At 44.2% G+C, this 26,487-nt stretch overlaps 2 protein-coding genes across 2 annotated transcripts; one reads left to right on the top strand and one right to left on the bottom strand.

Annotated features, from left to right (window-relative positions):
* The first annotated feature begins 4,780 nt into the window (after window positions 1-4,780).
* Window positions 4,781-6,472, top strand: LOC125519341 (protein trichome birefringence-like 5). The gene is made up of 4 exons (XM_048684183.1): window positions 4,781-5,488; window positions 5,560-5,753; window positions 5,863-6,021; window positions 6,130-6,472. The coding sequence occupies exons 1-4, from the start codon at window positions 4,781-4,783 to the stop codon at window positions 6,470-6,472; spliced, it is 1,404 nt and encodes a 467-aa protein (XP_048540140.1).
* Window positions 6,473-20,081: 13,609 nt separating this feature from the next.
* LOC125519340 lies at window positions 20,082-22,734 on the bottom strand. Its single transcript, XM_048684182.1, has 5 exons — window positions 22,640-22,734; window positions 20,927-21,078; window positions 20,649-20,774; window positions 20,471-20,548; window positions 20,082-20,093 (listed from the first exon to the last, which is right to left on the bottom strand). The coding sequence occupies exons 1-5, from the start codon at window positions 22,662-22,664 to the stop codon at window positions 20,082-20,084; spliced, it is 393 nt and encodes a 130-aa protein (XP_048540139.1). The 5' UTR covers window positions 22,665-22,734.
* Between the last annotated feature and the right edge of the window lie 3,753 nt (window positions 22,735-26,487).

Here is a 26,487-nt window from a genome sequence, read left to right as displayed (position 1 = left end):
TTCTCCTTCTCATCTGACTGCACATATACTACCCACAATTTGTGATATAATAAAAGAGCTCATAATGAAACAAGTGCCCATTTGATTCAAGCCGAGTACGCAATGATGGAGTCAATAAAACCCAAGTTGCAGAAAAATATTAGTACAAAAAAGTGAGATAGTTTTTTGAGGTGTTTGAGCCTCATTCAACCCAATTAAGTATAGGGGGCATATTCCCCATTATTTTAAAAACTCAGTAAAAGTTGTCCTAAGAAATCAAACAAAAAGTAATACCAAAGGTTGGCCAAATATTTATTGTCACTTCCACTTGTGTGTTCCATAGTTTATGTCTTGGTTTCATGTGCCAACCATTTCTTCATTTCTTGGCCAATTTTTGTTTTCCCCGTCTGTTCTTCTTTCTTAGATATGTCTCCATCAGTTTGCTTCGCTACTTTAGGTGGCCTCCCTCTTGGACGCTTGATAGTTTTAGAGTATGCTTCTTTCCCTTTAGGCTTCATGCTTTTCTTCTTGATTTCTTGGTGCTCATTGGGTGGATCTAAGTCTGTAGAGCTGTTGATGTCCTCAGCTATAACAAATAAAATAGATGTTATCAAGCAGGAAATACAAATGCGGTCCATAGACTAGCCACATATAATTTTTCGAAGGAATCCTGATGATTTTTATTATTTTTTACCTTTTTGTAAGAAAGTGCAAGCAACGTGTATTACGGGCAGAGGGGCAGTATTACATATATCTAATATGTTTGTTATTATTTCAAATATGAAACAAATATGGTTTTCAAGATAATATGCATACTTGGCTATTACTCAAAAGTAATAACACAAATGCTTGCGAGCACAATTGAATATTCATTTGCAAAAGTGCCAAATCGATTCGAAGATCCATGTTGAATTTAGTTGTTAGTGTTCAATTTGTAAACCTCACATGAAGATAATCTATGTATATCATATATTTCTAAATAGGAGTTTCTTGAATGCTTTCCATAACTCCAGAAAATTGCGTATAAAGACGTTAAGCAAATTGAAAAGCCTAGAATTTACATATAGTTTATCTAACTAATGGATATCCTGAGATAGAACAAGAGAAAAAAATTCTAAAATCTCTCTGGTATAATCTCACACAAGAGAGGAATACATACAAGTGCACAACATAATTTCTGAGCCCACAAGATTATGTAATAGTATGCATGACTATTTATTTTCCTCATTGAATTACATGTGTAGTAACGTATTTTCTACAAGCACGTGCTATTTCCATTTCTCCTCAATGACACAAGTAAATTATCTATGGTAACATGACTAGATTGGATGGGTGACCCTAAAAAATATATATGTGCAGCACATGCGTAGATAAATAAATACCATAGCAACGATGGCATGAGGAACTTACAAATACCTGAATTTTGCACATTGAGATTTACCTTTTCCCTTTTTTTGATCTTCTAGGTCTTGACGTAGTTGCATGTGTTTTATCGCTCCTCACATTTTTTTGTCAGTCTTTTGCGCAAACTCTCATGCTGCAAACACTAGTGGAGAAACGGGCTTGAGTCCCGGTTGGAAAGGGCCTTTAGTCCCGGGTCACCAACCGGGACAACGAAACTGGGACTAAAGGCCCCCATCCTTTAGTCATGGTTGGCCACGCCCGGGACTAAAGTCCCTGCACGTGGCCGCGAGCGCGCACCGGGGGCTGGAGGATCTTGCGTCATTTGCAAACTCCTGCCACTTTCTCTCGATTTTTCTTCATTGTGACCCATCAGCACGAACTCTCAACATCTCATCTTTCTTACGGTCTTCTTTGTGCCATCACAACAACTTGGCATACTCTTTGTTTGGAACAAACGGTTCAAACGTGGTATTATAGGAGCATACCACATCACCTTGGCAGGAACCCTCTTCACAAGGCGCTCGCCCTCAACATCATCAGGGTCATCGTGGCTGATCTTATAGCGCACTGCACCGCATACCAGGCATGCATTTGAATTCTCGTATTCCTCACCGCAATAAAGGATGCAGTCATTAGGGCACGCATGTACCTTCTGGACCTCTAATCCTAGAGGGCAGATAGCCTTCTTTGCTTCGTACGTATTGTCAGGCAATTCATTATCCTTTGGAAGCATCTTCTTTAACATTTTCAACAATTATTTAAATCCCTTGTCAAATACATCATTCTCTACCTTCCATTGCAGCAATTCTAGTGTGGTACCCAGCTTTTCTTGTCATCTTCGCAATTTGGGTACAATAATTTTGTGATCCTCTAACATGCGCTGCAACTTCAACTTCTCCTTTTCGCTTATGCAGTTTCTCTTTGCATTAGCAATGGTCCGACCAAGATCATCAGCGGGCTCATCTGATGCCTCTTCTTCAGCTTCCCCCTTGTAGTACCATTGTATTTAGGGAACCTAGGATAGTTGTCCGCATCCCCTTATTCTTCATTGTCTTCCATTATAACCCATCTTTCTCCGTGCTTGGTCCAACAGTTATAGCCGGACATGAAACCGTACTGAAGCAGGTGGCTGTGAAGGATTTTTGAGGTAGAGTAACCCCTTTCATTCTTATAGACACCACATAAAACCTTTCGCTTCTTTGCCTCAGTCGCACGCAGAAAACTATGCACACCATTAATGAACTAGGAAGAGCGTCGGTCATCGTACATCCATTGCTGACTCATCTTAACCAACAGCATCAAAGTGACCAGATTAATACATGTTCATACATAAAGTTCATACACACTTATTCTCATAAAACAACATACAAGTATCTAGCTAAAGCATTTAAATTCGACAGCAAATGCGATCAAAATCGCAACTAAGGTAATAATTGATCAAGCATCATAATGATACCAAGCCTCTTTATTAATGGCATATTTTCTAATCTTTCTAATCTTCAAGCGCATTGCATCCATCTCGATCTTGTGATCATCGATGACATCGGCAACATACAACTCCCATTTCATCTTCTCCTCTTCAATTCTTTTCAATTTTTCTTTCAAATAATCATTTTCTTTTTCAACTAAATTTAACTTCTCGACACGAGGGCCGGTTGTAATTTCTGGTTCACATACCTCCTAGAAAAAATATCTATGTCAACTTGATGGGCATAATTTTCATAAAGACGAAATGAAACAAATAGTTATAAAAGATAATATACCACATCTCAATCATAAACCGGACGAGGGCCAATGGGGACGAATGTCAAAACCATGGAACTATATATAACAAACAAACATAAAAGTAAGGAAATTATACAAATAAATATCTAAATCATACAAATACGATTTATTTTTTACAAAAAGGATAAGGACAAGAGGCTCACCAAGGTGGTGCCAGCGACGGGACGGCGTTGGCGATCGACGGCGGTGAGGACGAGGATGGGAAGTCACTAAGTAAAACACATCTACACATATGCAAACTAAGAAGTTAATTTGAGCTCAAATTGCATATAAATCAAATAAACTCCCACGTAATTACTCCCACTAAAACCGACAAATCACTGTACTTATAGAGCACGAAACGAGCTAAACTAGCAACGAGATATGAAAGAATGAAGTTGCTAACCTTTTAGAACCCATGGATAGATGGAGTGCCTCAAATCTTGAAAATCTTGGCAAAAATGGAGGATGAACTCGAGCTAGGGTAAGGAAACAGAGAGGAGAGAAAGGAGAAAGTTTGGACTCGGGCTGGACAAAGCATCTATATATAGGGATATCTTTAGTCCCAGTCGGTATCACCAACCGGGACTAAAGGTCTATCTCTAGTCCTGGTTGATGATACCAATCGGGACTAAAGGGGCCCAGCCTGCCGCCACCCCTTTAGTCTCGGTTGGTATCGCCAACAGGGACTAGAAGTCCCATATGAACCGGGACTAAAGGAGATCGTGCCCCCGTACACTCCTAGCCGTTGGAACCGGGACTAATGTTTACATTAGTCATGGGCCCAAACCCAGCCGAGACTAATGCTCTGGATCAAAGATAGGTTTTCTACTAGTGAAAAATAAACAATTAAATATAAATACATAATATCCATAAATAAAATTTATTAATATTTTTGAAAGTTTAGTAATGTTAATGCAATCCATTTGTTGATAAAGCAAACAATTCAAATAGTTGGACATGTTTTTTTCAACTAATTTTATATGATATACACAGTATCATAACTATGAACTACATAAGAAACATGTGCTTTTGAAAAATGTGCTATTTTAAGCCACACCTCAAAGGAATGTGATTTAATAACTATTTTTGCACTCTCTTAGAACTTTTGTTAATGTTTCTCTCAAAAAATGGAATTTTTGAAAAAAAATGATTTTTTTTGATTTTACTGTTCACCAAGCTCATTTGAGTTCAGGAGCAGAAAAGCACTCTCGATCAAGACCTCCATTTTTTAGATTCGAGTGGTCAGTTTTTTTTTCTGTAGATAGTGTAGTGATCAGCTTTTCATTTTTGTGGGGAGGGAAGTGCAGTGGTCAGCTGGAAGCACAACTCCCCAAAAGAGAAAACCGTCTGTAGGACGGAAGCCCAAGTCAGCCCATCTTATCGTATTTTCTGCAGCTCGGCCCGTCTTAAGATTGATGGTTCCGCCATCCAGCCGGCGCCCATGTTCCTTCCGAGCCGTGTACCTGGTTGCTCGATCTGACCGGAGCAACTGACGCGCGCGCTCCCCGCCACGCCAGTCGCCCGAAGGATCCACCATCCGCCACCTTCGGCGGCTCGCCGGAACCCAGAGCCCTCGCATCACGCCGTCGCAGTCTCAGAACTCCGGTGATCTGGCTCCATCCGCCAGCCGATGCCGCCCGCGCCGCCGCTCCGGTGCCGCCTCGTGCTCCCGCTCGCCGCCTTCGTCTCCGTTCCGTTCCTGCTCCCACTCACCCTCCCCCTCCTCCTCCTGCTCCGCCCCTCTGCCACCTCCCCGCACGCCCTGTCCTCCCACCGCCTCTCCTGGCTCCCGTCCATTCGCGTCTCGCATCCGTCACCACCGCCACGGACGGCACGAACGCCAACCCCGCCGGCACAAGCGACGTCGTCACCTTCTCCACCGCCGCCGCGGCCGCTGACACAGACGGCGTCACCTCTCCCACGTCCCACACCGCCGCCCAAGGCAGCCGATCGCGAGAAATCCGAACGGTGCAACATCTACGACGGGACGTGGGTCCCGGACGACGACGAGGAGCCGACGCGGGCGCTGTACGCGCCGGGCACGTGCCCGTACGTGGACGAGGCATACGCGTGCGCGTCCAACGGGCGGACGGACGACGGGTACACGGGGTGGCGCTGGGCGCCGCGCCGGTGCCGGCTCCCCAGGTTCAACGCGACGGACCTGCTGTGGAGGCTGCGCGGGCGGCGGCTGATGCTGGTGGGCGACTCCATGAACCGGAACCAGTTCGAGTCCATGCTCTGCATCCTCCGGGCGGCGCTCCCCGACAAGTCGAGGATGTTCGAGACCCACGGGTACCGGATCTCCAAGGGCCGCGGCTATTTCGTCTTCAAGTTCCAGGTAAACTCCATGGCGAAGTCGTCAATCGATCAAACTCCAGTGGTCGAAGGTTGAACGATGGATTCTTGTAGGATTTTGACTGCACGGTGGAGTTCGTGCGGTCACATTTCCTGGTCCGGGAAGGGGTGCGGCTGAACCGGCATGGGAACTCTAACCCGACCCTCCAGATCGACCGAATCGACAAGACGGCCGGTCGGTGGAAGAAGGCCGACGTCCTCGTCTTCAACACCGGCCACTGGTGGACGCACGGCAAGACCGCCAGGGGGTACGTCACGTACCGCCGGAGATTCCATTGATTTGCTCCTCTTCAGCAGGCTCAAATCATCGATCGATAAAACAGTAGATGAACAACTAATGTCAATAATTGCGTGCAGCACCAACTACTACATGGAAGGCGACACGCTGTACCCCCAGTTCAACTCGACGGAAGCCTACCGGAGAGCCCTCAGGACATGGGCGCGGTGGGTCGACAAGAACATGGACCCCAACAAGAGCCTCGTCTTCTACCGGGGATACTCGATGGCGCATTTCAGGCACTGATCACAATTAGAACTTGGTTCTAGCACACATGTTTCAGTTCGAGCTGGATCTGACGAGTTCTAGCACACATGTTTGCCGTCGCCGGCCGCGGCGGGATGCAGGGGAGGGGAGTGGGACTCAGGCGGGTCGTGCAGCGGCGAGACCGAGCCGGCGTTCAGGGGGTCCGTGGTGGACAGCTACCCGGAGAAGATGCGGATCGTGGACGAGGTGGTGGCGCGGATGCGGTTCCCCGTGCGGCTGCTCAACGTCACGAGGCTCACCAGCTTCCGCAAGGACGCCCACCCGTCGCTCTACGGCATGGCGCCGGACAAGAGGAGGAACGTGTCCAAGAGGAAGCAGGACTGCAGCCACTGGTGCCTCCCCGGCGTGCCCGACGCGTGGAACGAGCTCATCTACGCGTCGCTCGTCTTGGAACCCAACCCCAGTTCATGGGACAAATCATAGCTAGTAGATGAGATCATGCATGAGAATGAGATACACATCACATGAGCTTGTAAATTAAAGAGGTAAATACATTAGAGGTGCCTAAACTTGTCCGGCGCGGTCACTTTAGTGTGTAAACTTGCAAAATGTCAAAAACTGGTGCCACAACTTGTCCATTTGGCGCATATACGGTGCCTCGCTCGTACGCCGCCGTATTTGCTTGCCGCGTGGCCTGACATCTCGCTCCGTATATGCATCAAATGGACAAGCTGTGGCACCATTTTTTGACATTTTGCAAGTTTAGGCACTAAAGTGACCGCCTCGGACAAGTTTAGGCATCTCTGGTGTATTTACCTCTAAATTAAATTGTCCACAAAAACTTATTTCACTCCGCTTTATTATATGAATATAAAAGCAACCAATCAGTTCAAACAACGAGTAGGACAGTACCGAATATATAGAAGGTCTGCTAGGCCAGAACACAAGCAAGCCCAAAAAATCAAAAAGAAATACCACCGACTGACCACAACATCATGGTGTAGTCGACGGGGTGATGCCGCCCGCTGTGTCATGTCGCGCATCCAACATCTGCCCAAGCCTGTCACTGTCCCGATGTTCAACTAGCGGGTGCCAGCGCTGCAAGAACGCGAGAAACTTGAAGAAAGAGTCATATGCCCTTCGAAGGAAGATCCGCTTGATCACCATCTTATTACGCGTCGTCCAAAATGTCCAAGTTAGAGCCGCAAAAACTAGCCAGAAGAGTCGCATGGTCCTCCCTATCTGCGTAGCTCTGGTCTGGAGGAAGTCGGCTAGGTCGTGAGCTTTCCAATCCGGGCCTACTGCCTCACGCACAAAGCTCCAAAGCACCTGAGCCGCCATGTAAGAGAAGAGGATGTGGGTTCCCCGTTTCCGCAACCCCACAAAGGGAAAATAACCCATCACCCGGGCCGTGCCTCTTGAGCACCTCCATTCCTGATCGGAAGCGATCCCTCAGCAATTGCCACACAAATTTCGGACCCCGATAACAACCAAACGGTCTGTCTAGGAGCTCCCCGGAGCGAACTATTCGGGAAGGACCATCGATCGGAACAAATGATCTTGTTCGATCCCGGAAGGAGACCACACCGAATGATTACTTCTCCCGGCCTATTTCTACTGGCCCAACAGGCACGAATCCAACCGGCCCAAAAAAATGAAAAAGGCCACAATTCAACAGGCACGAGTTGAGCCTGGCTTCATGATTAATGGAAAAAACTGGGGGGAAATGGCCATGTTCAATCAGGGAAACTACTAGAAATTTCAACAAGTTGCGATGTTCTATGCTCAATTTCCCATCTCTCGACATTTTGAACAAACTTGCCAGGTTCTACTCGTGAGTTCAACATGAAAGTACACCAAATAATACGACAAAATATACTAAAAGTTGTTCAACAATTTGCCATGTTCTGCACAAAAAAAATGTCATGTTCTACTTAAATTTGCAATCTCCAAAACATTTTGTACAAAAAAAATTGCCATGTCCCATGGCAGCTAACAGAAGTGCATCTAGAGGTTTGTTTCATGGATTAGCCTATATTAAAAGGTAATTTTTTCCATGTCATTAAAAGTAAAATTGCACTGCCAGAAAAATAGTAAAATTTGCCATGGCAAAAAAAGAGTAAAATTTTGCCATGGCAAAATAAAGTATAATTTACCATGTTATTAAAAGTAAAAATTGTCATGGCAAAAAAGGAGTAAAATTTTGCCAAGGCAACATAAAACATAATTTTCCATGTCATTACAAGTAAAATTGCCATGGAAAAAGATAGAGTAAAAATTGCCTTCGCAAAAAAGAGTAAAATTTTGTCATGGCAACATAAAGTATAATTTTCCATGTCATTAAAAGTAAAATGGCTGCAAAAAATAGAGCAAAAACTACCATCGCAAAAACAGAATGAAAATTTGCCACGCAAAAATGAAGTAAGTTTGGCATGGAAAATGAAGTAAAATTTCATATGATACTAGAAAAAGAGTATCAACTAAATTGCCATGGTCTAAATATACAGATTGCCATAGACCATAAACTAAATTAGTCATGGACCACAGACTAAATTTGCCATGGACCATAAGGTAAATTTGCCATGGTCCATAAACTAAATTTGTCATGGCAAAAAAGTATAATTTCCCATGTCATTAAAAGCAAAATTGCCATGGAAAAAATAGAGTAAAAATTGCCATGGCAAAACAGAATAAAAACTGCCATGCAAAAATGAAGTAAATTTGGCATAGAAAATGAAGTAAAATTCATATATAATACTAAAAAAAGAGTATCAACTAAATTGCCATGTTGTAAATATACAAATTGCCATGGACCATAAACTAAATTTTGTCGTGGACCATGAACTAAATTTGCCATGGACCATAAGCTAAATTGCCATGGTCCATAAACTAAAATTTTAGAAAACAATAAATACCCTGGCAAAGTAGCTCTAAAGTTTGCCATAACATGTGAATTGCCTTTTCCATGGTTAACTAACTTATATTGCAATGGCCCATAAGAAAAAGAAAACAGTTTGTCATTGTTAGAAAAGGAAAAAAATGCAATTATGCATAAACTACAATTTCCATGCTTCCCAAACTTAAATTACCACCATACATAAATAAGAAAAAGGAAATTGACATGTTACATGAGGGAAAAGAAAACTTCAATTGTCCATCGAATTGAAGTTGTCGTTATTCCATGAAAGTGAATTTGTCATGGTCTATGAAGTGATATTTGCCATGCTCAATGTAAGTGAATTTGCCATGGTCTAGCATTTATATAATGCAATGAAGCTACGAATGATACTATTTGCCAACCCAAATTCATTCGTTTGGTGAGCTATTTTCATACACACACATGTATACACAAAACTTAACATGCAGAAAAACATGGCCAAAATGCCATGAAAAGATTATTAAATTCCAAATCAACAAATAAAGGATTTCTCCGTGGCAAAAAATGGCACGTGTAAAAAAATGGATCCATGACACATCTTGAGGCATGGCAAAAATAATAACAAAATTGTACTACTTGTTTTTACCCTAAAACATGTCTAATTTTCCATGGGAAACAAATTTGGATACATGCCAGAACAAGAAAAAAATGCATGACAACATTTTCTAGTCAACCCATGGAAATTTTGCCCAATTTCATAACAAGGCAACGTAGACAGAGGGGGAATTAGATGAAATGAACACATGAAAACACGATGGTAGCGAGAGGACCAACATAATCTACCCTCTCAGCCAGGGCTATGCCCGTCCGATGGCTTGTTGTGGTTTCCCAAGACGTCGATGAACACGTAGGGTGACTCGGGATCTTCGGGCCAACGACCTTCCCCTGCTTCTCGCCGCTCCTCCTCCGCAAGGAGCACTTGACATCCACTATGACCATCTAGTGTGCACTTGCAAGAAGCAGACCCCAAGTAGAGAGAAAAGAGTGGGATAAGAGAGGGGACAACCTCTAGGTGAGAATTACCTGGAGCCGTGCCTGCCGATGCCGCCGGCGAACCACCATTGTAGTTATTGCCGATGATGAACCCTCGGAGGAGATGCCCCGGGTCTGGCCTCCGAATCCCGTGGGGAAATTTGTTGGGGCCACCGAAGAATATGTGGGGCCGACATCACAACAGCAGAGCTAGCGGCGGCCGACCGGACCGGTGTCCGCTGGAGCAAAGGTACCTGCGGCCCACCCATTTGACGCGGCAGGGGAGGGACAACCATCGGGTCCCTGAGCACCATCTCAACGGATGGGTTGTCGGGGTGGGCGAAAGGGGGTGGGAGTCGCCGGAGCCGCCGCTTTGAGAAAGAGAAAAAAGGGGATCGGGAGGAAGCGGGGGGGAAGAAGACATACCGAGTGTGGGAGTAAAAATGGTTTGGGCTGAGGTTGGACTACACGGAACGCTAAGAACATGACGTGGCAGTGCACCCGCGCCAAGATTCGTGAATACTATCCGATAGTGCTTGCAGCGTTCGGGATGAGATTCAAAAGGAAAACATTTGGGAACGGCGAGCCGGCGGAACGCTCGGGCCGGTCGCGTGTGGAGCGTGCGATCCTTTTGTGATCAGCGTTCCACTTTGCGTCATGTCACCTCCGAGTGGCCCACAAACTGTCCTATTCCTTTATCTCTTTCTTCCTTATCCCTAAGCACTGTGCTTTCTCCTCCATTACTTTTTCTCTGGTTCGTCTTCCTCTGACTCTCTCTCGTCTCTTCTCTTCCTAGCGGCTCCGTGCTGCAACTACGGTCCGGCCACCATATCCCAGCGAACCTGCAAGGCGCACAACCAACACCTTCTTCCTCTCCGGTCTCCCTCACCTCCGGCCTACAACAGCCAGGCCCGTATGGCAGGCAGGTGCAGCCTGTGCGATGGCACATGGCCCCTAAAATTTTGGGACCCCAAAACATATCTTAAATGGCAATAAATAGTATTAGTCAAGAGAATATCCAAGCAACACTTCATCTCCTGTAAAACATTCCAAGTACCAACGCTAGCCAGTTCCAAATTCCAATGCAAGCCACTACAGAAACACAAGTGCACGCCTTTCTCTTGACCTCTCTGTCGACTTAAGTAACTACTCCGTCCCACAATATAAAACATTTTTGTAAGCTATAAATCACCGCTAAGGTGGATTATTATTAGGAAGATTATGTTTATAGTATGCTAAATATATAATAAATCATCCTTCCGTCCCAAAATATAAGACATTTTAGCAAGCTATGTTGGTTTACAAAACGTCTTATATTATTAGACGGAGGGAGTATTTTTCTATCTAAAGGGCCTCATTTCGTGCTATTTTGCACCGGGTCTCTGAATTCTCAGGTACGGCCCTGACAACGGCTATGTAGGGATGCTGGGAACGGTGGTGGCGGGATGCTGCCACCGGAGCTACAACATGCACTTGGTAGAGCTGCCACCGGTGGCGCCAATTGCTACAACCGGCGCCATTTTTTCTGGAACCAAAGAAAGCAGGTGTTGAAACCGTTGCGCAGCAGAGCTACAACTATGAACGCAAAATGCTACAACTGGTTCTGCTTTTTGCTGGAACCGGAGAAATTAGGGGCTTCAACTGGCGTGCGAAGGAGCTGCAACCATCACTTTAAACTGCTACGACCGACGATTGAGAAAGCTACATCCGACTTATGAAAAAGCTTCAACGGAGACCGGGTAGCTGGAGGTCGGCCTCCGTTCAGGCGCAAAACGCTGCAACCTACTGTAAGAAAGCTAAAACCGGCTTTTGAAAAAGCTTCAACTGAAGAACGGCGAGCAGCGATGACCGGAACTGCGTGGTGGTGCACGGGGTGCTGCGACGGGCTGACGGTGGCCGGTGGCGTTGTTGGAACCCCACCCCCGGCGGTGCTGTGGAGGCACGTCGAGCTGCAAAGGCCTACAGCGATGTGGACGGACTGGTTTTTGGCCAGGACCGGCGGAGCTGCATCCAACCTGTGTGTCTGTGCGGCAAGCGACGGCGAATGGAGGCAAACAGAGGTGTAGTGTTGCTTCGAGCTCGCGAAGATGGAGCTGCGAGGAGTTGTCTCCGCGCTGGCGGCGTGTTGCTTGTTTTTTCCCTCGCGCGTGGCCACACATTTTGCAGGAGAAACAGGAAAGAACGACGGTTGAGCCAGCATCCTGTCCGTTGATTGGGATCTGATCCGACGCTCGCGCTGTGACCGGCAGGATTTGGGCCGGTTGACCAGCGCAGAGTACTGCCCGATTCAAAAACGTAGCACCATTCCGGACTTATTGATTCCGAAGAAAAACAATATCCCCCAGCAATGTGTGTGTGTGTACTTATGTATGCCCAGCCACGGACAAGGTAACCAACCGTCTTGCTTACACCTACACGGACACGTACAAGTCCAAGTCTTGAACGGGGCACAACTAGCTACATATTGGCATATGCAAAAGCTAATTGTAATTAGACTCCTAATACTAGAAAACTCCTCATTAATCACCGGCTACAATGAACATGATTAGCTAAGCTTACTAGGACATCACGCTAACATCACGTAGACACCTAACTGATTCGGAATTGAGACCGTGCAATAACAACGTTGGATGGAACTATGCTGGAACTTCTTTTTGGGGGCAGGGGGTCCGAGCGGGGTTTCAGCTGCAGTAACGACGTTGCCCGTGTAGGACGTGAGGCCACACGCGGCGGCTTGGCAACCGCCACGGCCATCCTTGAAAGCCGGGATGCATTTTTCATAGACGGTGAAGTGGTCGGAGTGGTCATAGTCGGAGCCAGAGCCGCCTGCTTGATGACACGGAACACTCGCATATATAGGTCTCCTTTGATTTGGAGGAATTTCATAGGAATTCTAAAGGATAGGATTTTTGTAGGATTTTTTTCTTTTAGAGCACTTTGGTTCATAGGAATGGATTCCTATTCTTACATAGACGGTGAAGTGGTCGGAGAGGTCATAGTCGGAGCCAGAGCCGCCTTGATGACACGGAACACTCGCATATATAGGCCTCCTTTGATTTGGAGGAATTTCATAGGAATTCTAGAGGATAGGATTTTTATAGGATTTTTTTCTTTAGAGCCCTTTGGTTCATAGGAATGGATTCCTATTCTTACATGCATAGCAGAGAGGATGGCTTGATCGTGAGCCACCCAAGCATGATGTGCCGAATGATATGGCGGAGGGCACGGCATTGTGCCGTCAACATAACCCTCTAAATAGCGACTGCGGAGAAGCGGCAACATCTGCGCACGCCACGATATGTAGTTATCCGTCATGAGTTTCACCAGCATGAGGTGTGCGAAGTACAACTGTGTAGCCGCGGCGACATGATCCGGCAGAGGCGGCGTGTAGTAGCCCTGATGCGAAACACCACCCGGCGTCGGCGAGACGTGGACCAGCTCCGTCGAAGGAGTCACAGCCGGCAGGGGATACAGTGCCGGGAAAAAAACCATAGGACGAAGCAGCCGCACCGTAGTACGGTGCGATCGGAGGAGCCGGCTGGTATCCGCCGTAGATCACCGGTGCACGGTATGACGCCGCAGATGTGTTACAGGGAGCCGCAGACGACGTACTGGACGAAGCCGCAGATGGAACCACGTAGTGCCCAGTTGGTGACGCGGCGTAGTGCGCAGCTGTGGCTACCGCGGGCGACGCGACGTAGGGCCCAGCTGTGGCTACCGCGGGCGACGCGACGTAGGGCCCAGCTGTGGCTCCCGCCGGCCACGCGGTGTAGTGCGCAGCTGCAGTGCCCGCAGGCAACGCGGCGTAGTGCGCAGCTGCAGCCTCCGCGGGCAACGGGGCACTGTATTGCATGGCGCCGTATGGCTGCGGCCGTAGCCATGCAGTGGGGACGGAGCAAAGCCAGGTGGCGGTTGGGCATCCTGGACGGGCGGCAGGACGGCGGCGGCCGGGACGGCGGCTGCGGCGTTAAATGCGATCGGAACAGAGGCGGAAGTCATCAATCGAAAACCTAAATTGATATCATGTAAAATATAGTATTGTGGAAAACTGCACGACACCCTAATACGGGTGTGGCTCTTTTTATATACTAGATGATACCCCACGCGTTGCTGCGGAAATTTTATATTGATAAATAGAAATATTGATGAAGTTTGGAATAGAGAAATCATGATAGTGTTTTATGCTAACAATTAATGCAAACATCGAAGTTCTTGCCATGGTATGAAACTGAAGCAAACGTACCCAAATGAGAGTTGTTCTGGATTGTAGTTGCACGGTCGGCCATTAGTGCAAGGAATATGGAACAAATTTGTCATTACATCTATAGAATAAGTACTGCTTCATTAGTGATAATGCATGGCAAAGAAGCAAATATAAATTTTTCAAAAGAGAAGAGTATTCATTCATGCAGATACATGCACGTACTGGATCATCATGAAATGATCTCAGCCATAATTAAAGTTGATCAACCTAGTGATGGCTAATTGCTGATTTGGGAACAGGAAGAAGGCAGGGTAGATCATGAGAAGCTTGCATGGGCGTGGTTGACAATGTCCTGCATGTGGCGAAATAAAAAAAAATAGGTTGCAAATATAAGGTGCACGTTTATTCAACATAAACGTAAATTCAGAGGCAAATTCAGAGATGGGGACTTCATGCGAACATCAAAAGTAAGATAGCAGAAGATTAGAAGTTTCAATGTAAATTAGAAAATCAATCGAGGAGAGTTTATGTAACAATGTGAGTAGCAAGATATCTACAGCCTCTATCGAGTGCGCTCAAACTCTTGCCCCATGGGCTCCGAGCTGCTCACCTTGCTGTTACACTTAAACATTATGAATGAGAGAATACAGTCAAACCGCTCCTTCCTCTGCTCCCTGCACTGCTAGATCGCCAGGATGAGATTGCTCTCTTGGCTATTTGTCCTATGGCAGTTGCAGGAGAAGAAACAGTGAGAATCTGCAACCATGTGGCGGTGAATAATAATCTCAAGGAAAAAATTAGACTATTAGAGTGATGTGTTTTCGGGGATAAATCTAGTAGGAACTTACTTCAGTCTCCTATGTAATGGATTTGTGAGTGGCTCTATCTCAGAGATCTTTCACATATGCTTCTACAAAAGGAAGGACATGGAAAGATTATTTGCACATATGGAAGGGGAAATATCTTAGACATGCGAACTGGCAGCGAGGTACACAGGCGTCCCAGCCTTGGTGGCTTCTCCTTCTCGTTATTCAATTTATAAGGAGATGGGTGACCTAGCTAGAAGCTGAAACGAAAGTGTTGCGGAGCGACTGAATAGTGGCGGAAGGGAGATGAATGGAAAAGAAATGACCTGTTCTTTATCTACCAATGAGTATTTCTTTGGGGTTTTTGTACGCATTTATCTTTTTATTAAAAGCCTTAATGAAGAGCGAGAGGTCAAAGAAACGGGTGCAGGAAGTGGGGAAGGAAGCGTTGCAGCCATCGGTGGTTTAAAGCTGAAAATAAAACGCACGAGAGTGCTAGTCTTCTGTGCGTTGCGTACTATTGGAAACGGAAGGCATGATGTGGCACGCATGTATGTTTGGAGATGATGATATGGCAAGATTGCTGAGGTGGATATGCTGCATGTTGAGATAAATCCTTGTAGTGGGGATCAACTTCTTAAGTATATAGGATAAGGGTACATATTGTACTTTTATAGAATATACGGATATACACAGAAGCTCTATACAAAATACAGTCTAACACACATTTTCTCTGTATTTGAGTATTACTCCAATGGAAAGAGCACTAAAAATAGGTCATGTCGCCATGTATGGAAGTTGTCTAGATGAATAAAGGATATTCTTGCCAATAATGATGATGATTTGATCTTTGGATTGGCCTTTCACAACCTTAGACTGTAACTTTCTTTTGATTGGGTCTTCTATCACCAACCATTACACTTTGGCTTTATCTTTCATGGTTGTGTGCAGATTATTACATAGAGTTCAATTGTGGACTCTATTCATTTGTATTTAATTCCATGATGTGATGCTTGGAGTAAATAAAAACTATCATTGTAGGAAAAATATCAGCACAAACAATTTGGATAACTTTCTGAAGTGCTCGACCATCATTCGAACCAATTAAGTCCAGGGGATCGTATCACCCTTTTAATCTAAAAACCGACTAAATTTTGTACTAAAAAATCAAACAAAAAACAATACAAAATTATGGCCAAATATTACTTGTAACTTCCATTGGTGCTTTCCATAGTCCAGATCCCGGTTCAATGTGCCTACCATTTCTTCACTGCCTAGTCCCATGTTTGTTTTCCATTTTAGACCTGGCCATTTTTCGTTTTCATCATCTATTCTTTTTCCCCAGATACGTCTCCATCAGTTTCCTTCGCTACTTTGCATGGCCTCCCTCTTGGACGCCTTATAGTTTTGGAGGAGTATACTTCTTTCCCTTTAGCCTTCAAGCTTCTCTTCCTGATTTCTTGGTTCTCATCTGGTGAATCTAAGTCCGTAGAGGTGTTGCTTTCCTCATCTATAAAAAATAAAATAGAAGTCATTACGAGGGAAATACAAATACAATCTTTAAAGTAGCTCCATTTATTATAGCCTTGTGTGGTCTATAATTTTTCAAAGGAATTCTAAGGATTTTTTTATTAGTTTTTACGCTTTTGGCAAAAAGTACAAGCAATGTGCATTAGGGGCGGAAGGGCAATATTACATACTCCCTCCATTTTTAAATATATGTCTTTTTAGAGATTTCAATAGGGATTGCATACAGATGTATATAGACATATTTTAGGATGTAGATTCACTCATTTTGCTTCGTATATACTTCACATTCCAATCTCTAAAGGGACTTATATTTAGGAACAGAGGGAGTATATCTTAATATGTCCATTTAAGTTTTAAATATGCATCCAATATGGTTTTCAAGAAAACTATAAAATTTTGTACTACTAAAAACTAGTTACACAATTGCTTGCAAGTCTACTTGAACATTCATGTTTAAAAGTGTCAAATCGACTGAAAGATCCATGTTTGATTCAGTTGTTAATTAGTGTTCAATTTGTAAACCTCACATGCAGATAACCTATGTATATCATACATATATTTAGTTATATAAATCAAGGTATATTCGACGCTTTCCAAAGCTCGGAAAATTGTGTATAAAGTCATTAAGCAACTTGAAAAAGCCTTAATTTTGGCTTATCTAACTAATGGACTACCCAAGACAGCACAAGAGAAAACAAATGTAAACACTGTCGGGTAACTAAAGCAATCTCACACACAACAGAGGAATGCATATAAGTATACAACCAAAATTAAGTTTCCGCAAGTTTATGTAGTAGTATGCATGAGTATATGTATTCCTCATTTATATGTTTCTAACATATTTTATGCTAGCAACTGCTATTTCTATTTCTCCTCAGTAACACGTGTAAAGTATTTATGGTAACTTGACTAGATTGGATGGGTAGAACCTAAAGGGAGAAAATCGCTACATATGCACGTATATATAACTATCAGAGCAATGATGGCAGGAGAAACTTACAAGGACATAATTTTTTCTCATTCAGATTTATCTTTTCCACGCTTTTTGATCTTCTAGGTCTCGACGGAGTTGCATGTGTTGTATCAGTCATCACATTTTTTGTCAACCTTTTGCGCAAACACTCATGCTGCAAAAAGAAACAATTAAATAAAAATGCCAATATTCATAATCACAATTAATTTATTAGAATTTTTAATGTTTAATACTGTTAATGCAATCCATTTCTTGACAAAGCTAACAATTCAAATAGTTGGACATGTTTCTTAACTAATTATGTATGATATACACAATATCATAACACAAACTACATAAGAAACATATGCTTTAAAAATTGTGCTATTTTAAGCCACCACATTATATTATCATGTATTGAAGTCCGTATGCTCTACAAAGTTGCCTAAAAAATTGACACACTAGTGAAAGAAACTAAACAATTCTCGTTTCGAAGTATGGTCTAACATATAGGTAGACTGAAGGCATTTCTTATGCAAAGATTCAGTGTCTACTTAAAAAAAGAGGAACATTAAGCTGCACCTAGTAGGAAAAAGACAAACCATTCTATTATATATATTGCAACCTATCACAAACAGTTAATGAAAACAATAAGGTACATACATAGGTGCTATACAATCAAAATCATCCATATTTTGTGTGGTCATGACCTAAATCTAAGATATAAATTATTGTCTAATAGGTTCATATACAAATGATTTTATAAAATTGTTCGAGGAATGTACACATTTATATAATGGGAAGGCAAGTCCGAAATTTGAGGATTGCAAAAAAATGCAAGGGCAATCATTTGGATATAGCACATGCGTAGCATATGACAACCGCAATCATACATCAATCTTGCATGATTAAATGATAAGGTGAAATTGGAGTGATCACATAAATTCCTACATAATGTGAGGCCCAAGCATGGAATCCACGAGAATTAAATAGCATTATCACTAAGACCCTACTTCAATAATAGAAATCATATAATAAATTAATTAGTATCAATCCTGTAAAGAACCTACAAATACATGCTTTTCTAAGACAAGTGGAGATCCTACAATCCTATTTAAGATGGTCAAAATGGTCTAATTATTTGTAGAATAACACAAAAAATTATATTGAAACTATGTCAAAATCCTATTTAAGTTGTTCTTACTGATCTAATTATTCATGACTAATTGGTCTAATTATTTCAAGAACAATTTAAATGGTAGTTTGTTGTAACATTACGCATGCCCAAAATATATATTTAATTTTAAAAAGTATAATTGTTAATAGTTAACAAATGCATTTTGTACTAAGACAAGTGAAGTTCTTAAAATGAAACATAACTTTGAGAAGAAGCAATAATGTACGACAATTCGTGATAATACAAAATGTTGAAATGCTCAGTTACCAGTTCCGCTGACTTCTCAAAATTGTACAGTTCATGGACACTTGTCCTTGCAAAAAATGCACGTTTTGTAACTTTTCCCGTCTCAAGGTAGCGAACTGCAGACGTTAATGTCCTGAATACATATTGATTGACAGGGTCCGTGTAGTACTGCATAACTAATAATGATTAGGACTATGAAAAGATTTAATCAAATAACAATGGAGTGATTTTGGTTTTATTTTTATGTACCGGGTCTTTCCTTATTCCTTCCAATGTTTTTCTGTATACCAGTTCTTTCACCCAACCATGTGGCAACCCAAATGGGTTGAACTCCACTTCTGCAAGGATCTATAAATAAGGAAACATATTAGCTTTGGAAAGTCAAACCATTGTATATATAAATTACTATTTATTTAGTGATAGCAAGAAATACACATTATCTCGAGAGTTAGTGTCGCATTGTCCATTTGTATCACAATTGGCGATCTTCATTTCCTTAACATATAGTAGTACATCTTCTTTACAAAATACTCGTACTCCAAGTGCTGAGTAAACATAAAACTGCAAAATAAAATTGAAAATCAAAGTAATGTTATTGCTTGACATGAGTAAATTATTTGCTTGACATTTTTAATAATTCTTTTTCTGAGGCTAATGAAGGTAGCTAACTCTAATTGTTAGTTGTTTGTTTTTTGTATAGCTTAATAGGCTTGCCGCTTGGTAGTAGCAATCCTAATAGTGATAAATAAAAGTTGTACACATGTGTGTGAAGTTACCTTACACAGACACACACAGGGAGAGAGGGACAGAAGAGACCAAAAATATATCACAAAAGTAGTTCTCAAAGCAAATCAACTAAACCTGGGGATGTATCTGGCAAGCATGTTCATATATAATCCTTGACCATACTAAGAATATTTGGTTATGAGCATATAAGAATATTTGGAATTCCTAAAACTTTAGTAAATAGCATAAGTTATTATATATCCACATTTGGTGACAATTTTTAAATTATATACATATAAATGAAGCTTTTTTGGAGGCCATTCGACACTACCGTCTTTGCACACTACCATGTCATCATATTTTGCATATGAATTTTAATTGCCAATGAATTAGCGACTTTGAACAACAAATGATTTCTTCCTAATGTTATTATCGTCCTCTATTTGTTATACTAGACAGATAATAATTTTCTTATGGAAAAAAATCTCTGATAAACTTAATACAAGTAAAAAGATGGACACATAATTTTATTCTCGTGTGATTAAGAAATGATCTGCAGTTTATGTTATGTCGCATGAGGAAAGCTATGTGAACCTTTGGCGACCCTTCTTCATCAACTCCTGATACACAATTGATTAAGGATAAGAATTGTTTAATCTAGGAAACTACCAAAGCGACATTGACAGACTTTGGTTGCACTTTGTATTCCAATTAAATAATCACATCTATACCATCGAAGATAAATATAATAATACTCTTCGCACATGACATGATGTAATATCCACTTAAAGGCTTGGATACTCATACAGACAAATTAGTAATTATGAAAAATATTTTCATGAAATAAAACTTAGATTAGATTGACATGTTCCACGAAGTCATTCATTATGAATAGAGTGAGTACTTGCAAGGCAAAGGCGAAAAGGCTACCTTGTACATCTTGTCCATGTTTCGTCCGCCCGCTCTGATCTCGATCAACCACCCCTTTGGAAGCCATTCATGTGACCTCTGCATATCATGATATAACAACACATGGATCATGGTTATGGAATGTTATATGTATACACATATATATCTAATAACTTCATTGTATTAACAAAAAACATACAACAAGCATGCTACGAGCAACAAACTCCCTGGCTTCTATGAAGTGCTCATCAATCTCAGAGAAAAGGTAGTTCAAGACCTCAGACTTCATCCTGAATTTGGCCCCTGACACTGGAGATATGTAATACTGGAAATAAACAAAAGGAATGAGAAAACTTAGATATCTCCAATAAACCAAACAACAAAACTGAAACTAAAAACATTTTTTAGAGAATGAATGCGTGTTAAATATATATAATATCATTTATCTCTGCATTTATTTGGTTGTATATAACATACCCGATAGAGGGCACCATCGTCACCACGTCTGACCTCCATTATCCAACCATCTGGTAGCCAATCTGGTGGCTCCACCACTCCATCTTCCATCTTGTCCTTGACATCCTCCAATAGTTTCACTTCCTCGACATCCGAGATCCGGTCTTCCATTCCTAGAACTGCAAAAATTAATCTCGCCCTTTTCTTTCAACTCCTCGGAGACAGACCACTATAACCGTGTTCCTCGGTGAATTCCCCTCAGTAGGATCCACCCACGCATTCCTATGGAAATGATATGCAAACACAAACTCCTAGACTCTGTATGTGGACTTTCCGAAAACGAACTCACTGTCAAGACTTTAGCTTCCAAAAAAAGTTGATGTGCTAGATTCTGGACATGATTACGATGAAACATGAAGGTATATCTCACCTAGAAAGCCACATGAGAGGCTGAATTTGATCAACCAAATACGAAGTCGAAACAAACCCCCCAAGACATGTGTAGTTTTTTGTTGGGCAACTCGGTGGAAAAATCCAAATCTCACTAATGAGTACAAATTTAGATACCACAGAACTCTTCCCTCAGTGGGCTGTATCAAATATACAGCAGCTGGTTAATTAATGTAGTAGTGTAGGCCCGGTTGATTATACTAATCCAAGAGTTGGTTTCCCTGCCAAAGTAGCATCACTCGTCCATTGCTATTGTACTAGCAGCGAGAGTCACAGCGGTGTTTCTCAGTTCTCAACTTGTCTACAATGTCAAAAGTCAACCTGTCCAACATCTGAGCATGGCAACGGAGGAGACCAAGGCTGAGCAGTGGCGTGGAGTGCGCGGGGCGGTTGATGACGACGAGACGTTCGGCTTCGTATCCATACAGGTGATGTACTGATGACAGGGATGGCAGTGGGGGCGACAACGGCAGCGGCGCAATGTGCAACGATGAGATGGCGGCCAGAGCATGTACACTGGCGGCGACTGTGTGTATTGGGTGCGTGCAGTGAGAGGCGATTTTATTCTTGCTCGGTCCGCCACAACATAAGAGTGGTAGTATCCCAGATACAACACAGTTCTCTCTTTCTTCGTAATTTTTTTGAGAGAAAGAAAAATATTAGACCAGCGAGGAACAGAACCTCTGAGAAGATACAGTACGTGGCTAACTTAAATATAGTAAGTAAGGAGTACAGTCTAAGCCTTGACAATCAATACAAAACCAAAAGCCATGGAGAAAATACAAATCTGTAAATCATGGCCTCCAAAACAACCCTGAATCGAGTTCTCGCTACACTGATCCGATCCAACTAACGGGAAAAAGGCGGAAACTCTAGTCTTGGAACAATTTCTTCCTTAAAAAGCCACCTCTGCTACCGCTACATAGATCGGATCACCATGGCAACTAAAGTCGGGAGAAAAATCCATCGGCCACAGGATTACAGCAGTACGTGCACTCTACGAACCCATCTGTCTGCCACCACCCCAATCTGTACCACCAAAAAAATCCCAAGACTTCAACAGACGGACCAAAGCACCGTTCCCAGCAAATTCGAGCGCCCCAGATCCCCGGCAACGTTATCCCTGAACTGCCCATCATACCTCAGATCTAACCCGGAGCAGAGTGAACCATCTTCTAACGACCTCTCCACCCGCGGGCCGAAATTCAAAACACGGTCTCCCACCCCATTTCCATCGAAATAAAAAGAGATCGGCGAGGAGATGGGAGGATCTTTTTGGCAAACCTTCGGTCAGGGTCGAGGGCGCCATTGAGTCGTGATGTGGAGACCAGGGACGACAACGAGGCGACGAGACAAGACGCTAGGTGGCTGGAGGCTGGCTGTGGGTGGTGGAATTGTTTGGGCACCCGGTCGGCGCTATATGTATACTGCCGGGATACTTCCGGGAGGAAAAGGTAAATCGCTTCTAACGTTGTCTTGTCCTGGCCCTAGATGATCCATCGGACAGTAGAGAAGGGGGTTGGTAGGAAACATCATTTAGGGTTGAAAAGGCCAAACCTAGGTAGGTGGTTGAAATTCGAAAATGGGAAGGCCGGGGATGGTGAATTTGGTCCAAAGTTTTCTTTTTCTTTTTTTAGTGTTGTTTAATTTGGTTAGTGGTCCCACCGTTCATTAAATATTGATTTGTTTGGATCCTGGAATTAGTATACGTATATATATTCCAAAAATATATACAAGGATACGTACAGGATACGCATGGTTCCACTACTCGCCTTCTTTGCAACTAAGGAAACAATTTATGGGAGGATGCGTACTGGCCAGCCAGCCGAGACAACGCAAACGTTCTACCCAGAGTTACCGAAAACATGTCGTGCACATGGACCATGTGTAATCAATATAATCACAATTAAGCCTCTAGGATAAGTGCTCGGTTGTGTACATACTGCCTTTTCTGAGATGTTCATTGATCAGTATTTTTTTAAGAAAAAGGAGGAATCACCCCGGCCCTCTGCATCTGGGAGATGCATGCGGTCATATTATTTATTATTCACAAAGACCTTACAAAGAAATACAACAGTAAGCCCGAGGCCATCATCTAGACGACACATCTCGCTATTCTTATCCTTTTGATGAAGGTGTGCCGAATGTCCGAACCAAATACCAAACAGACATCGCACAAAAGCCTAACATCTAACGCCGGATGCCCCATCCAAAGCCACATAGGCGGGACTAGGTAACACTCCGGTTCGGCGCACTCTCAGTGAGTACCACACGCACATGCTGCAAAGGGCCGTCACCTCCGTCTTCCCTTGATCCATACTCAAAGCATGTACTGACGTATCGACCTTCTCAGGCCTCTCTACCATCGACGCCACCACGACGCCAGACAATGTCGACCTCCTGCGTGTGTCCATCGCCACACATCTGACCCCAAGCCTCCACTGCTCCATGCCGCCGAGAACCGCCGCCATGAATATGTAGAAATAAACACCGCTCCATCGAAGAAGCCATCCGCTGGTCCCTCGAGCCCGAGTGCAACTCCAAGGATGCCGCCCCCAAGGGGGTAACGACACATGAATGCCGTCGTCATCCGATCAGCTGATCTAGGGTTTCCCCCGGATGTATTGGGTGGGGTTAGGAGCTTCACCTCGATGATGCCTTCATGAAGGAAACGATGATAAGGGCATCGTCATCACCGGCTCCGGCCAACGACCGATGACCAAGTTTTCACCCGGATCCCTCCCAAGAAATCCACCCGACAACCTGTGCAATGTCTCGACCACCTTCAAAGCCCTAGACCTAGCCGCCTACATCCGGCGACCAACCGCAACAGCAGTGCCACCGTAGGAGCCCTGGCGCACCGGCAACTGCCTGAATGCGCCACTACTGGAGCCTGGGAGGAGGGCTCCCACCCCACCTCGCCAAACTGCGAGAGCCGCCGAGATGGATCCTGCACGCTCATCGCCGTCTCTGATCTGAACCAATCCGCGGCAAAACCATGAGATCGGCGATGCAGATCCGCCTTGGATAGGGACAACACCATGCCATGCCGTTGTAGGAAGCCCGAGCTTCACCCGCCGCCACCTTCTAGGGCCGCCGCCACAGGATCCAGCCGCCGCTGATAGGCCGAGCCGTCGGCCACCGCGACCAAGGCCGCCATGACCCCGCTAGCCCATCGAACGGCCGGCGCCACCAGATCTTCCTCGAAGTCTAGCAGCCCCGCTGCCCCCGCCCAGCACCATGCCGCCTTGCGTCACCGTGCCGCAGATCGGGGGAAAGCGCCCGGTGCCATGGGTGACCCGCCTCACCGATCTGGCACGGGTGGGAAGAGAAGAGAGCCTCCGCCGCCGCCATCATCCGCCTGGGGTTTCGCCCGGCGACCTCCTCTAGTGGCGGAGGAGGAGAAGGGGAGGATGGACGTTCCCGGTAGCGGGGGCTAGGGTTTCCACCCGAGCCGCCCTAGCGGGAGGGCGACGCGGGTTAGGCCTGTGTGTTCTGACTTTCAAAAAATCTGACTTTCACAATTAGCGGGATAGCCTAGCCATGTGCTCTGTTCATAGAGGTCGGTCACCGCCACAGGCAAGCCACATGATGTAGTGCAAAGGGAGAGCAGAGGGATGGGGCGTCGCGATCTATCTAATGATGTGTAAGATCCTGACTTAATATGAATGATAGACCACTCATGTTAATAAGGAATTACTTCTTTTTCTGTAGCCCAACCAAAAGGAACCTGAATTTTTAGCGTGCTTGGCTTCAAGCGATTTGAGGATAGGTGACTGATTAACAAGTTGAACCCGGGTGCGCGCAAGTGAGGACAAAGTGTTTAGAAAAGACTAGTATTGGTCTGGGTGCACAGTATAGATCCTGCCATGCATAACCACAGGGAACCGATGGCCATGGCCTGGGATTACAATTGGTATCAGAGTCAACCCTCGGGGTTAGATGGGCGCGTGCTGATCAAGTGTGCGGACATGTGGCACATGTGTGCATGGCCTGTTGTGGCACACGACATGGTACATGTGCCGAATTTGACTCATAAATGTTTGCCAAAAGGGAACGTTCCTATGGGCTGATAAGGACGTAGGTTCCTTCGAATGGGGGTGTATGTGAGATCATATTCCTTGTAATAGAAATAATAGACTACTCATATATCAATAAGGAATTTCTTTTTTGGGGGAGCCTAACCGAAAGGAACCTCAAAGTTAAGCGTGCTTGGCTTGGAGCGATTTAAGGATGGGTCACCGACCAAAAGTTGATTACGGGTACACACAAGTGAAAACAAAGTGCGCAGGAAAGATTAGTGTTAGTCTATGGGATCAATCTAGATCCCGCCAAAAGTAACATCCGGGAACCGGTGGCTATGGCCGATGTTGGAATCAACCACGTAGTAGAAATCCTGTCCGGTATGGACTAGGAGCAGTCACCGACTCGGTTTTGTAATAGGCTAGCAGCTAATATAAATACTCGTGTAACCCTACGTTGTAACATCAGATCAAACAAAGCAATAAAATCCAAAGGCTCGACACGAGCCTTTTGCGATCAACTCAAGCGTGTCTCCTGTGCTTGTTTCTTGTGCTAAGCTAGCAAGACATCCAAAGCATCCACCAGGCTGCCTGCTTGCTAGCTTAGCTAGTACGTGTGTATTGCGTCTCCATCGTCCGGTGACTCGGAAGCTAATCGGACAAGCTCGTACACGTATATTGTCGGAAGGTACTTAGCAGCATCGTGATCTGGGCCAACAATTGGTATCCCCGCAAAAAAAAAAAATAATTGGTATCTAAAGCAAGGTTAATCTTTTAGTAACGAAGAATCATGTCGGACGACGAGAAGAACAAGCAGCTAGCGGAGTACTCCAGTGCGGTTAAAGTATTTGCTGCTCCGGCGAGTTCGTCTTACCCATGATTTGATGGCGAGAACTTCGAGGTCTGAAAGGCCCTCATGGAGTGTGGTCTCCGCGCCAACGAGCTATGGGACGTGGTCGACCCAGAAGGCGATGCGTTCAAGAAGGAGGGAGCCGAGCACCCCAGTCAACTCATCACGTCATGCCCCAATTGAAATAGGCAAAAAATTCTACTCTCAATAGGAATTGAACCCATGGCCTCCAGTAATTATTCCTATGGCGAGCACCAGTC

Source organism: Triticum urartu, chromosome 7 (assembly GCF_003073215.2).
Source record: "Triticum urartu cultivar G1812 chromosome 7, Tu2.1, whole genome shotgun sequence".
NCBI lineage: Eukaryota > Viridiplantae > Streptophyta > Magnoliopsida > Poales > Poaceae > Triticum > Triticum urartu.
The sequence above is the reverse complement of the archived record's forward strand: the minus strand, read 5'-3'. Positions and strand labels throughout refer to the sequence as shown.